The 16,283-nt window shown below is 35.7% G+C and overlaps 1 protein-coding gene across 3 annotated transcripts in view; it reads right to left on the reverse strand.

Moving 5' to 3' along the window:
- The window catches only part of LOC106055819 (lysosomal alpha-mannosidase-like), a 90,224-nt gene that overhangs the window by 52,504 nt on the left and 21,437 nt on the right, over nucleotides 1-16,283 (reverse strand). For 2 of the 3 annotated variants that reach the window (XM_056019722.1, XM_056019723.1), the window contains 4 exons: nucleotides 12,235-12,306; nucleotides 7,695-7,811; nucleotides 7,399-7,602; nucleotides 5,871-5,943 (listed from right to left, as the gene is read on the reverse strand). In XM_056019722.1, the coding sequence (XP_055875697.1) occupies nucleotides 5,871-5,943; nucleotides 7,399-7,602; nucleotides 7,695-7,811; nucleotides 12,235-12,306 (466 nt within the window). Of the gene's footprint in view, nucleotides 1-5,870; nucleotides 5,944-7,398; nucleotides 7,603-7,694; nucleotides 7,812-12,234; nucleotides 12,307-13,763; nucleotides 13,862-16,283 lie in introns of all 3 variants that reach the window. The other variant, XM_056019724.1, reaches the window with a different exon arrangement.

Below are 16,283 nucleotides of genomic sequence, written 5' to 3' on the forward strand. Positions count from 1 at the left end.
GGGAAGAGGTGGCATTGGACAGATCCACATGGAGAGAGAGCATAAAGGAAGGGTCACAGATTGCAGATGTCATACACAACAGAAGCAGAAAGAAGGGTGAAAATGCAATGGCGCCTGTTGATTTTATATGCCCAACCTGTGATCGCAGCTGTGTATCAAGGATTGGCCTCTTTAGTCACACAAGAAGTTGCAAAGGGAAAAGATCGTCTCGCGAGACGTAAAATGCCACAGAGCGACATAATATGAAAATTATATACTAATTCCCTACCCCACAAAATCGGCCAACATACTACAGGGCGAGTGGGGGGCGCCAGTACCTCCCCCACCCCTGGATCCGTCAATACCTTCCATCCCCTGATAAGATGTGACCAACACAATTCACATTCTCATTTACGTTTCCCCTACACATTTCCAATTAATTTCCAATATATATTAGAGTTTTATAAACAGTTACAGATATCAGTTAGTGCTTTAAAAAAAACATTCTGTACACTCGGGAAGGAGCCAAGCAGAAAATGGAAGAGAGATAGGAAGCAATAGCGGCCATAGGGTGTAGCTAATGGGGCAAGCACCCCAGGCCCTACGTCTAAGGGGGGGGGGGCGCGATCGGAGATTTTATTGTCACAAACGTGATCACTACATATTTTCAGCCTAAGTGTTTTATAGGCTACTGTGCATAGACACGTTTAACCAAGCTACGACATTAATCCGAGAGTGGGTACATGGCAAGTGGTTGAAATCCTGGGATGGCTCCAACAAAGCCCGTGGAGTCTGGCAACATTTGCGTCGCCCGGACCGCGACGATCCATGGTGGAGGCTAAAAAGGTCGGAACAATCTATCATTGCGCAGTGTAAAACGGGGCACTGCCCTGTTGGTGCTTACTTTGCCAGGTTCCGGCTAAATTTTGATGCCCGTTGCCGACACTGTGGAGAGTAGGTGGAGACAGTGGCGCGTCTCTTGCAAGAGTGTATGCAGCTCCGAGAGCTGCGGGATAGTTAGTCTGCTGTCACTTAACCTGTATGGGAGCTTGAAGGTACGACTACGCCTAACAGAAGAGTTTCTCGCCAAGGCTCTACGGGAGGACTAATCCTTCCAGTCTTGTTACCAATTGGGGTTCATCTCAGGTGCATAGACATCGAATGTTCAGACTCTTGTGTGGCATGACTTCCACATGGAGATCTCAGATTTTTCTGCATCGTAGAAGCCCATTAGAGTGTATCTTGCTATCAACTTCTACGAGAAGTTCAGATGACTCGTGCAACTTTGATACACTCTAGGGCTCTCCAGCTACTGCCTTAAATGCATTGTAGATGAGAAAAGGTCTCATCTTTGTTAGGCTTTTCCCCTCTTCTGTACACCTGGCCACCAGAAATGATGGCTTGATAGAGTTTCTTGTGCCCTCCTTCTTTCTTTCTTCCATTCTTCCTTTCTTGCCCAGACATAAATCTGGGGCAAGTAGTTTTTTTTTTCTGTTGTCCATAGACAATTGTGGCTGTTCATCACTTGTGCTCCCCACCCGCCATCGAGTCCAACAAGGGTCGAGCCATTCGGGTGTCCAGAATGAACCCACCAGGGCGCTTCGGTGCTTTACCCAGTCAGCTGCAGCATCCGACATGTGTCCGATACATTTGCTCCCCGATTGACCCTTTAGGTCGATAACCTATGCTGGTAGCTCAGCTCGACCAGCCGATTGACTCAGAGCGGGCCATCTGGGCTACAGGACTAGAGGAACTTTGAGCAAAAAAAAGCTTATCCTCCGATTTTTGAGGTGAACGCCGAAAAAACTCCAAGACCGCAGTTGTGGACTCATCACTTGTAGCTGTACGAGGTCACCCTGATCGACCTTTATGCACATCACACACTGTTCCGTGAATTTCAAATTTGTCTCGTAGACGTTTAATTGTTAACCTTGAAGGTGGTTCTGTACCATACTCATGTCTCCACTGTCTTCGAACCGCAGCAACATTCTCAAACTTTCAATACCACTTTATTATCTGCTTCCGCTCTTCAAAACTCAAACGCACGTCCGCCATGTTGCAGTTACTTCCTTGCCACTCCGGTACTGTGTGTGGTACAGAACCACTTTCACATTTATTTTTCTAATTAGACATTAAGCTTTCTGTGTGGGAAATAAATTGTCTATGACAGTTCAAAGTGTGTATAAATTTTTTTGACGCACCCTGTAGTTTACCCTTACGGCTCAGGCCCCCCCCCCACACACACACCTGTCTCGATACTAAAAAACTGTTGTTCATTCTTCTGTTTTAATGCAGCAACTAGACTGACTGTATAGGTGTCGTAGGATCTGGACGATTTTTTCTGGGATGCCGTATTCTCTAGCTATTTTCCATACTTATTCTCGGTGGACACTATCAAACGCTTTCTTAAAGTCTACGAAACTGATCGTTAGCCATTATTAGTTCTCAATACTTTGTTCTATGATATTTCATAGAACGAAGATCTGCTCTGCACATGTTCTGCCTCTTTGGTAGCCTGCTTGTTCTTCTCTGAGCCTCTCATCTACAGACTGTTGAAGCCGATAAAGGCACTTTTCTTATTCCATATGCTTGGACAAAAGTATTCAAATGCTCCGTCTTTCACCGTGACTGAGCAGGGCCTGAGATATCTGCGTTTCACCACCAATATACCCAGCAAATTCAGTTGATTCATAATGCTCTTGCTCGTATTGTTTATTTATTTATTCCAAATCAACGTTTTGACTCGTACGAAGTTGAAGAACTTTCTAATATTCAAACCTTTTATAGTGCAAAGAATTGCAAGCCTATTATTAGATGTACATGGTTGGCCATCATCATCTCATCTCTGCCTGTGGTCCCTTATGGGGCATAGGCCACCAGCCAGCTTCTTCAAGGCGTCTCGGTTCTGGGCGTGTCTCTCCAACTGTCCCCACGTCTTGCCCATCTGCTTGACATCTGCTTCCAAATTGCGGCGCCATATATTCCTGGGCCGTCCCTATCTTTCTCTTTTTAAGTCTGTCGAGTATGATGATAGTCAGTCTGTTGTAAATATTATCTTCCTCTTCACTGTCATTTGTTGTTAAGACAATATCTAAGTTAATCCTCTTCTTCACTGAACGGAATGAGGCTGTTATTATCCGTGGTCCATGCGCTTCTCATCCTATAAGTGCCCCCTGAGCCCGCTTAGACAGCATTATACCATAATGTGTAATTCTTGGAGGATCGTGTTTCAAATCAGGAGCTTTGAAACTGGACAATAAACAAAGTATCAATCTTTTTTTGACACAGTAGACCAAGTTGGATCGGATATGTCACCCGCATGCCAGATGAAAGAATTCCTGAGAACATCCTGTATGCTGAGCTTGTGGAGATCCAAGAAACGTACAAGATTTACCAACAGAGATGTCTGCAAGTGAACTCTGAAGACTACAGGTATAAACAAATAGTTTGAGAACATCGCGCAGGACAAACTGAGCATGCTGGTACGAACCTCGCCGATAGCAAAAGAAATGAAGTTGCCATAAAGAAGGGGATGCAAAAGAAAGCAGCCCTGTTAGATAGCCCTAAAACAGGAGCATTCAGATACACGAACAGTGGCTAACTTTGCCGCTTCGGAATCCGATTGTTCGCTGACTCAAAAAGAAACCAAACTAGTTTTTCATGTGAGTACATTATTTACATCCTTTGTCTTTCAAGACAGAAGGAGACAGTCGGCAACCTCGTCATGGTTAACAAATGTCCATTTCTATAATAGCGTACTCGTAATATAAAAATCCAGTTACGGATTTACGGCAGTGCGTCAACCCTGTGCATATATTTCCGCAAAACTAAAAATATACAAAATACACATTTTTTCGTTTGCATTATTAATAATTATAATTATTTTTAAAGTAGAAAAATAAGATTACATCTTTCTTCTAAAATATGGCATATTATCTTTAGATATTATTATTTTTTTAAACTTATGCTTTGCTGTTAAAATGATTCAATCGGAGAGTCATACTCTAAAAAAAAAAAAAGAGGGCAGAAAAAAATGTATTTCAAAACGTATTTAAAAGAAACAAAACAGTTAACACACGATTAGATTTATAATATTATTTTTTTTAGCAAAGATACGTAGGTCTATAATTAATTAATAATATATTAATTAAAATTCCCCAATTAAAAACAGAAAATACCATCTAAACATTAATATTATTCCAAGACTAATTTGTACAAAAAAATCTAAATCTATATTACATAGATCTAAGATTTAACGTACTAAAAGAGGAGAGAGAGAGAGGGGGGGGGGGCAGTGACCGGGCGCGCTCTGCTAGTAGAGCGCGCGCGAGCAGGTGAGGTCACGTCAGTACATCATCATACGTGCGGATAGACAGCTGCCAAATAACTGACCTGAAAAACTAGGGTCCTTCGATGTAAAGTTTTACCAAAACTTGTATAAATCAAAATTCGACTCAATTCAATTTTTCTTTTCACTCCTTTGTCATTATTGAGAAAAATATTTTAATTTGAAGTCTGTTATGCCTTGAATTAAGACATAATTTGTGTGTGTGTGCACTTGTATGCCTTTCTCAACTGTAAATTTTTTCACCCACCAATTCAAGTCAGCAAGCATTAAAAAATCCATCAAGACTCTGCTATCGATCGATTTCTAGCAAATCATTAGTGCATGTGTGTCACACTCGAGTTAGTTAACTAAAAGAGTAATAGCAGGCTGGTCACAAGAGTGTATAACAACATGCTTGACAGCACAATCCAATGACCAGTGGTTAAGTGTCCATAATATCATGTGGCATCACAAAAGCACAGAAAAAAATAACAGACAGACCCTTCCTGAAAACAAGTTCTTTGCATATACATGAGAAACTGTTAGAGAATACGAGATGACAAAAACAAGTTTCCGGGTGTGATGATATTTAAGTAGTATAGAGTCACTAGTAGAAAGGAAAGAGAGTTAGTTGGTCACTACTTATTGTTAATGGTTGGTTAGCTTTTGATCATTATTATATTGTTCCTGTATCTATACTTTATATTTGTTTTATGTTTTAATTTTAAAGGTATTAAATTCAAGAAAATTATATATAACAATAAGTCTAATTAGTGATTGAACTAGAAGGACAAAGACACAGGGACTGACACCTCTACCATCTCCTCACTCTCACAATCATGAACACAATGTACTCTGTGTTGTAATAATAATTATTTGCAAATCATATTTTCTGAGTTCTTAACTTAATTGTGTAGTCCATTTCTTAAATTCAAAACCTTTGGAAGAGAAAATACAAATCCCTTACAACTAAAATGTAATATAAAAAAACAAACAAACAAGAAAGCTATTTCAGGAAACATGGTATTTTGGTGAATATAAAAAAAAAATAATTAAAACTAAAATATTAAATACCCTTCCATTTGATTATCAACAAGGGAAGTAATAAAATACCAGTCTAATTAGTTATTTCCCTTGTTGAAGTACAATTCGAACTTGGATAGAGTAATTCAAAGGTAGTCTATGTTCCCTACTACTTTAAGTTAAGTAGATACCATTGGATACTTTTTTTTTTCAATTAATAGATAGAATAATAAATAGAATAAGTAAGAGCAGTTAATCAATCTGCTAGCAAGATGACACCATAATTAACTGCTGGGCATATTAACAAGAAAATTTTCTTCTTCACTGACGAAATGGTTTTTAAGGAAACTTTATTTGGTCTTTAACAAGAAGTATTGATTTGCAAAAAAAAAATATTTTTTTAAGTGTTAAATGAAATTGAAATTATCTTGATCTTGAGCTAGTGCAAAAATAATAAAAGAAGCTGAATGATTTTCAAGTAATCTGAACATTTACTTTTACAAGTCTATTGAAAATATTGAAAAAATAAAATGAGACATACCCAAATGTTGTAACTGTACACCACTACCATATGTATTATCTAGTTTAGCTAGGGCTGCCATCTGTTTGACTGACTAAAGAAAAAAATATTTTCATTTTAGTATGCAAGTTTTAAAAATAACAATAATGGCAACTTCTTCATTCCAAAGATTAACGAGGAGACAATATTTTACATGGCTATGCAGTCCCAGCTACAACTTACTAATTTTGCACGTCTAGTGCAGACATAACTGTTGTCCAGCAGTGGTCAACATGTCAGCAGCTGAGTTTCTTTTGGTCTCAAAAGTGTGTCCCACTGTTGTTGTGAGAGCTCTCTCTTTCAGAGGCCATCTGCTGTCAACCACTTTTCTCTATGTTAATGAGGTGAGGGCAAAATGTTGCCTAAGTTGATCTTTATAACACTTACTGGGGGGGGGGGGGGCACCTTGTTACGCTGTCCTCTTTTAAGCTCGCCAAAGAAAATCACTTTGACATGTCGAATGGTATAATTAGTGCTTCTATTCTGTCCACACCGCATGGTTATTTGTAATGTAGTCTTGCCAGTGAATACCCATTATTGATCAAATGCACCTGTGATGGAAGTGTAAAAGAAGCCTTAGATGCCTTGAGAATAGAGAGCCATACAAAAGTGTGGCAAGAACCACTGCTTTATAAATTGATTTTTGTTGTGCTGTCCAGGTTGGTCAAGTAGTGAATAACATTAAGGAAGTGGCCATTCACATTGATTTGTAGAGCTGGGTTAAACAATTACAACAGAGGAGGTTACCATGGGCATTGCAGTCCTAAAGAACAACAAAGCACTAGGGCTAGACATGGTGTCAGTAGAAATACTAAAACATGGGGGACAGTGCTTTGTTGAAAGAATCACTGATCTCTTAACTCTCTGTTGGCATAAAGACGAGACTGGCAAAAACTACCAAAGGCAGTCTTATTCCTTGCTCTCCTCATTATGAACTCCATGGCTAGGAGAAGAGAAGGAAGACAAAATACACCCCTGACTCACACCTGTCTCGATGCTAATGAACTCTGTTGTTCATTCTTCTGTTTTATTGCAGCTTGTTTAAAGGCAGTCAAAAGTACCTGTTGCTTTATCTGTTTGTCTTGTCCAATGCATCAATTCCAGCTACAACATTCCATTACAAGCATACGCTATACCTAATTCTGCTGAACCCTGGTGTGGACAGTGTAGAAGAACTTATTTTTCAACAACTGTGTTCAGTAGGAAACATATCCCATATGAATGAGACATCTGGAGAACTCTTACAAAGGTTGTGGGCACTATCTAAGAAAAAACCTTGCTGAAAACAGGTGCAGATAATGAAAAGAGAATTTAAATTGAAATGAAGACAATGCCTTATTACTATAAGATCAGACTTTTTCTAAACACACATGCCAGAACATTTTTTACTCACAAGAATAAAGTACAAGTATTTGCATTTTTTGAAGGATAAATTTTCCTGTGTGGACAGTTTATTGTTAAGGCAGTTCATTTTTTTAAAAACTAAAATGAAAAAAAATCTTAGTTTTACCTGAAAAAAGCTGTTGACTACATTAACATAACGTTTTAAAGCTGGTCGACTTGTAAAATAACCTGTCCAAAAACCATGCTCTCTATCAGCATAAGGGAAAAAATCATCATCTTTGGTTGTCCATGTTAGATTGTCATTGTTAAGTTGTTTTAAGTAACATGATGGCGTTGAATAGAGAAGATTAATCGTACTTCCTACATCTTGCTGTGTGGAATCAAAGTTGAAAATAATCTTTCAGCATTTTATGATGCTTTAAAATCCTTAACATTTAAAAACAAGTTTTAAAAACAACTTACTCTAGCATTAACATACTGAATGAGCTTATCCATTTCTTTGAAAAACATGTGTGCCTGAATATAGTTAAAATCTGATCCCATTGTCATTATTAGATGGTTTGTTCTAAATGATTTTGCCTGCAAATTAGAATTTTAAAAAAATGTAAGATATTTACATTTCATCATGCTTATAATAACAATAATAATAATATGATGATGATGAGGTAATATTGACAAAAAGAAAAATCAGCTATTGTTATTGACAATATTTCACAATATAAAAGAAATATTTCACAATATAAAAAAAGTCAACAAAAAAAAAAAAAAAAAAAGAAAACCTAAGCTAGGAGATTAAGCGACTAGGGATGATAACATATTATATAACGAAAAGGCTTATGGAGCCAACCCTGAAGAAAAATCAGGAGCCAGTAATCCTAAGATGGTTTGCAGCACACAATGCGATGCATCTGATTTCAAACTGTATCAGCATTTGCCATTCCATTGGATAGATCAGCTGTGTACAGAAGGGGGAACTGCTGTGTGGGCGAAATCTTTTTTGCATATCATTTCCTTGTTAGGTGCAGTGGCTGAGTGGTAAAGCTCTTGGTTTACAAACCGGGGGTTCCAATTCAAATCCTGGTGAAGACTGGGATTTTTACTTTTGGGATCTTTAGGGCGCTTCTGAGTCCACCCAGTTCTAATGGGAAAAAGTAAAAGCGGTTGGTAGTTGTGACGGTCACATGACACCCTCGTTAACAGTGGGCTACAGAATCAGATTACTTCATCTGCCCATATATCACAAGGTCTGAATGGGGAACTTTACTTATTTCCATGAGATAATCCATAGTCATTTTGGAACTGAAGGATCCCATATATATAAGTACTGCTTGAGTACCAATCAGATAGACCTGAAATTAAACTCAAGCTGAGTTGTTTTTGCTGGGAGCCTTAAAGGGAAGCTCAGACGGTTTTGACAATTTTTGATATAATATGTGTTTTTATTTACAGATAATGAATATATTATTCTTTTTTAAAAATTTGCAATAATAACTTAGTAATTGATGTTTTTCTGACATTTTTTCTGCGCATCCAAAACGATCAGATTTTTACCGGGTTGCTATGTGACGTCATACTAACCTATTAATTTATTCTATTGACTTATTGTATAACGGGAGACCATGCAGTAAAGTTTACATTCTCGTAAAAAAAATATATCTTCGTCTATGCAGTTAGATCTAGATCTCATAAGCAAAGAAAAGAATGCGTGTTGAAAGTAGATTTACATGCTTGACTAACCACGGCAGTGTGTATTTTCTCGCCTGACCACTCAATACACACAAACACTATCGCTTGGTTGTCTTATTATGACCGACTACACGGTAGTCTAGACTTGCATAACACTGACCACTTTGTTAGGACAGGGAGGGGATTAGATGAAAATGTTACTTTTTTTTAACGAGTTGTTATCCTAATGCTTTTAGATCTCTCTCTCTATATATAACTGTACCATAGCTCTGGACTAGGCCGTCATTAAGCCTAACAGCTACTGTAAGAATGACGCGATACGATTGGATAAATGCAGTTTCTCTTTCAGTATTGTTGAGGGAAGTGACGTATGCCTAACCTATTAAAAAAATCTCAAACAACCCCGTTTTTTTTGAGATGTCAAGAATTTACTGTCTAATTTATTAAATATATATTTTTTGAAGAATTTAAATAAAAAACGCTAAAATGTTTACTAATACTACTTTTTACGCAGAATTTAAATATGTCAATAACTCAAATTTGAAAAACCATCGGAGTTTCCCTTTAAGGTGACATGGATCTGTTACGTTATACAAGTACCATAAAAGAGATTGGACCAGATCATACTGAGCCTGCTAATTTAGCAAGAAAATGTGCTATACAGCTAAATCTAGTAAATATAATACTAATAAAAAAAAAATAGCAGACCTCTATCAAGTGAAGTTAAAATATGTATATACCTCAAATATAATTAACTTTAAATTACTGTATTGCATTCTTTTTTGTGGTCCAGAGCTACTATATGGCTCATATATTCAAAATATCATTTTAATTAAAAACATTAAATAAATCTAACTAGAATGTTATGTTTTTGAATCAAAATATAAATTCACATGCAACTTGATGCAACAGATAATAAACCTATTGAGCCTTCTATCTAAGCTTGGGTCACTTTTTATACAAATTTATATAAAGCTGCTTGGATCTTTCCCAGATAGAAGTTTGTTTTCAGACAGGCAGATGGAGACAAGCTTCCATAAGCCTAGAGTTCTTAAGACAATATACTGTTGTCATATATTAAAAGGTTTCCAAAACCCACAAGTTTTTTTCCTATACATTTATTCTCAAAAATCATATTAAGCTAACAGAAGACAGCTTATAAAGCATATTGGAACTAGAGATAAAATTATACTTGGAAATAACAATAGTTCAGATAATTCTAGAAGTATTCTGAAATCGCATAGCATAAAAAAGGGGAAAACTGAGAATTCTATGTCATTCATTTTAACACTATCTCTGTTGATTTTTTTACTTAATCTTAAAATGCGTGTGGTAGTTTAGCCTCAAAACATCTGAATTGTTATTCCATATTGTATGCACTCATTGTAAAACAGCTCAGGACTTTAAGGGTTAAAGTAATTTATACTGTGTTTTTACACTTGAAGCATTGGGTACTTATTATATTTTTTATAATTCAATTTTGTGACATTAAAATATTGAATTTTTCAAAGTCTATTTGAGTTTACTCAATACCCGTCCACAAATCTTTGTTGATGCTTGGATATTGTGTCATTAGGCTTATGTCTCAAATTGCATATATTTGTAACAATCAGGATATAGCAGCATCAGATTTGTTTTATGAGTCTCTTCAATGTTTCTAGATAGATTAGGTAATTTTTCCCTTCTTAGCACTACTAGAGAACACTAGTGCAGTGTTTCCCAAACTGTGTTCTGTGTAAAACGAGTTACGTGAGGCCTGTCTAGGTGTTCCACGAACTATTGGAGTAATGGAGCATGTAAATTGATTCCTAAGTGAATGCAGAAATAAAATACAAATTTATTTTATTAGCTCTTCTCAGTAACAGAAATAAATTGTATAACAACATAACTATGAATTTTGAACTGATCTAGAATGCGACTGAAATTGAGAAAAAGACTTGTTTCGTTCAAAACTAATATTTTAACAAAAGTGTAATTGACACATAGAACTAGATTTAGAAATGATTTTATAAAAAAAAAAAGAAATGAAAGATAGGTTTTAAATTGTAAAATCTTAAAAATCACATCTAGTTTTAAACATGCATTTTATTAATGCTTTTTTTTTCGATGTTGAGTGTGTTCTCAATGCCAATAAAAGAGACAGTCGTGTGTTGATGTAGTTCTAGATCTAAATCTATTTTTGACTTGCATTTACGATAGCAATATGTAAAGTTTAGCTATAAGTTGTTTTTTTTTGTTTTTTTTAAAATGTAATCAACTTTTAAGTGAAATTTTCTGTAAATCTTATGTTTAGGTTACCAACAAGTCCTTGTTAATAGTTTACACCTATTTTTATATTTATTTCTGCTCATTCATCTGCATATAGACCAAGATCAACACATTTCGCATCCTAATTTTTTTTCACATTTTAAAAATATCTGTATACTTATAGTATAGCTTTCTTAGCAATGTCTTTCTCAAATAGTTGTCCAAGAGTGCTTTGTTTGTTACCTTACTAGCACTCAGTACTAGCAGCATTTAAAATTTTATTAATTTTTATTGAAAGAGTATCTAAGCTTTACTAATATTTTTTTTAAAGTAAATCTAATACAGATTACATCCTGATTAATCTAGAAGTAGATCTAGATCTAGACTAGATCTTAAGAGATTTAAATCATAAGTCTAGGTCTAGTATTAGATCTAGATATCCACATAATGATAATATCAATAAATAATCCCTAAAGTACAAAGTCCTGGTGGCTCATTACTTTCATGCGTCTGATGGTGTCAAAATCACGGGTTTGATACCTGGTTTGAACCAAATATTGTTTTATATTATTTTATTTTATTTTAAAGTTGTATAATATATTGTCTTTTTTTAAAATATATTTTATTGTTTTTCTTGTTGCTATTTTATTTGCTACATTGTAGTGTGTTGTTTTTTAATAAATTTTTTTAATAATTTATTATTTTTTTTAAACAAGGTTCAAGGCTAGGTCACTTTAGGTTGAGGCAACATAAGCTAACATAGTTCAAACAAAAAGAGATATTTCTTTGATCAAGATTATTTCTTAAGATACTGTACTCCCAGCAGAAAACATGGGTTGGATATATGAAGGGGCAGACCAATTGCAACCATGTTGTTAATAAAGATATTTATATGTGCTTATACTGATTATTTATAAAAGCTTGAAATTAATATTTTACACAGATTGTTTTGCAAGAATAAAATCTACAGAATTTTTCAGGATAAAATTTTTAAAGAATTATTTACTTATAGTGAGAATGATATTTTCATTAAAATACAAAAAAAACGAGATTTTTATTTTTATTTTACCTGATCATTAACAGCATTGATAAAGCCATCGACCATCTGTTCAACATTGTAATCATGCAGACGAGGATCGTCCTTTTCAAAATAAAGTAAAGTAAAGTTTGATATTTTCAATCAAATATATACACAAAAAAAGTTAATTTAAATTTGAATTTTTCTATCCACTGAAAAATGTTTATATTAAGAAAAAGTTAATTTGTTTTTTTTTAATAAAGTAATTAAATAAGACTAGTTAAAATAAGACAAGCAATAAAAGCTAAGTACACAAATTAGTATTAGTTTCCTATCTAAATAAAATACAAGTAAAGTGTTAGAGTGACAGTGTTTGGATATAAAAATGGTTGGAAAATCAAAGCAGTGGCAGTAGAGTATAAAGATTAAAAAGATGAATGAGGAGTGTACTTGTGGCTGTGGAGCAGTTTGGTGTCTTATCTTACATATTAGAGACGTTACTTCAAAAAGGAAAATTATTACACCCTACGTATTTCAAGTGCCAATCTAGTCATGTGTGTTAATCAATGACTTAAACTCTGCAAAGTCATTGGTTTTCCTGGATGATTCAGGCAAACAATTCCATTCTCTAATAGCACTAGGGGAAGAAGGAGCACTTGTACTAATTTGTTCTAGCATATGGAATAAGAAATCTATCTTTATCTTTGTGTTTTTCTGATTATTTCATTAGGTTTGGATTTTCTATTTTTAAATTATGGTTTCATGTTTTATGTATTACTTAACTTTTTATTCTTCTTTCCTGATGTGTCTATGTTTATTGATTTTACTAATGATGTTACTCTAATCAAATTGAAATATTAATTTGTTATAAATATCACTGCTCTATTTTGTATTTGTTCTAGTTTCTTTATGTTTTCTTGAGTTGAGAATATGGTGTATGGTAAAGTAGTGGTCTGATAGATATTTGTAGTGGGTGCTGTAAGGCATAGTTGCATCTATCAGGTAAAGTTTCAAACAGAAAGGGGTTGTGTTCAACATTAGTAATTTTGGGTATAGCTGTTGCTGTAGGCAAGAGTGATGAATGTTTGGCTATAGTGGTGGCTGTGGGGTATAAAAAAAAAGGCACAAATCATTTTAAACCTAATGATTTATAAGCTTGTGTGATTATTGTAATATATTGCTATTTGAACTGAACTTGTTTTTTTCTGTTTTTTTTCCTAAGGGTAAATTAGGATAGACCAAGATGTTTTGAGATTGAAGTTTTTAAATGAAAATAATATTTTTTTAAAATCTCCAATGTGTTTTGATTAGAACTATGTTAGGACAATAAATTTTCCATGACAATGAAAAATGGGAATAATTTTTAATAACCAGAGAGTGAACTACAATCATATGAATTTTTAAAATAATTTCTTAATTATTATTATTATCATTGCCTTAAATAGCCCAAAAAGATGTGAAACAAAAATTCATGAAATATTTAGAAATTATAAAAATGTTCATATTAGGATGTTTTCAGTTAACATTTAAAAAAAGGGAAATCAAAGCCAGAGAAATAACACACAGGGGCATCAATGGACCTGTATCATATTAGGGTCACAACGAATGTCAAAACAGTATCCCCCTGGAGGACCATAGCCATTGGGTAAAACGCCTGTAAAAATATTGGACTCTATACCTGAGCAAATAAAAAAGTAAAAAGTTAAACAAAATATACCCACACATAAAACATACAGAATGTTCAAAGGTCTTTTCAATAATTGAACAAAAATAGCATTGTCATATTTAACATTTTCAAATATGAATAAAAGTTTTTTCTTCATTTTGCCGTTTCTCTAGCAATAGTGGTTTTACATGGTGAGGTCGCTAGCCCCACGCCAAACCCTCCTCCTTTCTCACCCGTCTAGTTGCTGCATTAAAACAGAAGATGGAACAACAGAGTTTTTTAGCATCGAGACAGGTGTGAGACAGGGGTGCATCTTATCTCCCTTCCTTTTCCTCCTAGCCATCGACTACATAATGAGGAGAGCAATGAACCAGACTGCCTTTTGTATTCCATGGCGTGAACACTCCGATTGACGGACTTGGACTTTGCTGATGATGTTGCACTACTCGGGGCTACAAATAAATGCATTCAAAAAATGACGGAGAGCCTAGACGCAGAGGCACCCAAAATTGGCCTCTGCATAAACTTGGATAAGACTAAAATTATGCGAGTGGGATATAAGGCAATGGGTGCCCCTGTCAGACTTGGCGAGTCGAAGCTTGAAGAGCTGGATAAGTTCAAGTACCTTGGCAGCATCATAACAAATGATGGAGATGCCTACCATGATGTGGCGTGCCGAATAGGAAAGGCAGGGAGCATTTTCCAAAGGTTGCAGCCTATTTGGACTAGCCAAGCCATTGGACTCGTGACAAAAATACACCTTCTCAACACAATCGTCATTCCAACTGCTACATATGCATGTGAGACATGGAAGACATCTGTCAAAATTGAGAAAAGACTAAATGTGGCTCAACAAAAATGGCTGAGACGGATTTTGGGAGTTAATTACACAGATCGAGTCTCAAACAAGGAGATCCTATGCCAAACTGGGAGTCAAACACATTGTGAGGTTGTGACAGAGCGTCGCATGAGGTTTGCGAGACATGTTCTACGTCAAAATGAACTACGCACACCAAGAGTTGTGATAACATGGAAGCCAATACGAGGAAAGCGCAAACAGGGATGCCCTCGTATTACTTGGCGACACACCTTCATGGAGGACCTCAGAACAGTGGACACCAGGTGGTAGGAGGCTTCAGACATTGCCGATGACAGATCTTTATGGAGACAGCTTGCCGCCCAATGCGCCGAACGGCGCGGGAGGACCTAAGTCTAAGTAAGTCTAAGTCTTCATTTTAATTGTATTAACTCTCTTTTAAGTGGACAGATTTTATATTATAGAAAAGATAATTTTATAACTGAGACAATATCTTTTAACATAACATGAGACCACAGACAGTTCAAAGGACATTGTAAAGATATTAAGTGGATGAAGGAAAAAAAGTTTAGTTAACATCTGTACTTTTATTCATCAGCTTTTATCCTAAGATGTTTCATAAAAAGTTTCTGAGCGAAAATCATCACTACCTGATGATAACAAAGTAAGATAAATGATAACCAATGTAGGGCTTCTTTTAAAACTAGTTTCATATTTCAAGGCCATTTAAAATAGCCCATACTTATTAAAATTAAAAATATAATAGTGTATCTGATAACAATCGGTTATTTTTATAACAAATAAAAAAGGCGTATGAAGATATCAAGGCTGATAAACACTTAACTGCTTGCAGTGGTATGTGTCTCACATAACCTCTGATAAACAGTTCAACTTCTGGCTTTTATGTGTGACTCAGATGGTCATCTTATCTCTGCCTGTGGTCCCATCTGGGACATAGGCCACCAAACAGCTTCTTCTAGGCAAGTCTCTCCAACTGGACCCACATTTTGCCCATCTGCTTGGCATCGGCATCAAAATCTCGGTGCCATGTCTTTCTGGGCTGTCTCCTCTTCCTCTTTACTTGGAGATCCATGTGAGGGTTTGTCCTGTGATGTTGGATCCAGGTTTGTGAAGAGTGCGGCCTATCCATCACCAGCATCTACATGGTTCAATCTATGGCCAGCAGAAAAAGGAAGGGAGATACTGTTTGAACTTTGAATGAGTCAGTCAGTTCTCTTCCATGAACTATTCTACAGGTTATTACTTCATATGACTTTCTGTTGATGTTGTAATTTCTCTAGCATTCCATTATGTCTGTCAATATTGTTGAACATGTTCTCATAGTCTATGGACTGTTCAGAAGGATGCATAGTGTCATAATTTGATTTATGCATGATCTCTCATTTAAGAAGAGACAGAGATGCGTATCGACAGCAGCTTTCATTCAGTTCAATAAGATGCCATTAAACACCTTTCCTGGGATGGACAATGGTAATATCGATCAATAGTTGGAGGAGGGATTAAGGTCACCTTTCTTGGGGAGTTTGACGATGTAGCCCTCCTTCCATTCTGGTACCACTTCTTTTTACCATATCTTGAAGAAAAGTAGGTAGAGTA

This window comes from Biomphalaria glabrata, chromosome 2 (assembly GCF_947242115.1).
Source record: "Biomphalaria glabrata chromosome 2, xgBioGlab47.1, whole genome shotgun sequence".
In the NCBI taxonomy this organism is placed as follows: domain Eukaryota; kingdom Metazoa; phylum Mollusca; class Gastropoda; family Planorbidae; genus Biomphalaria; species Biomphalaria glabrata.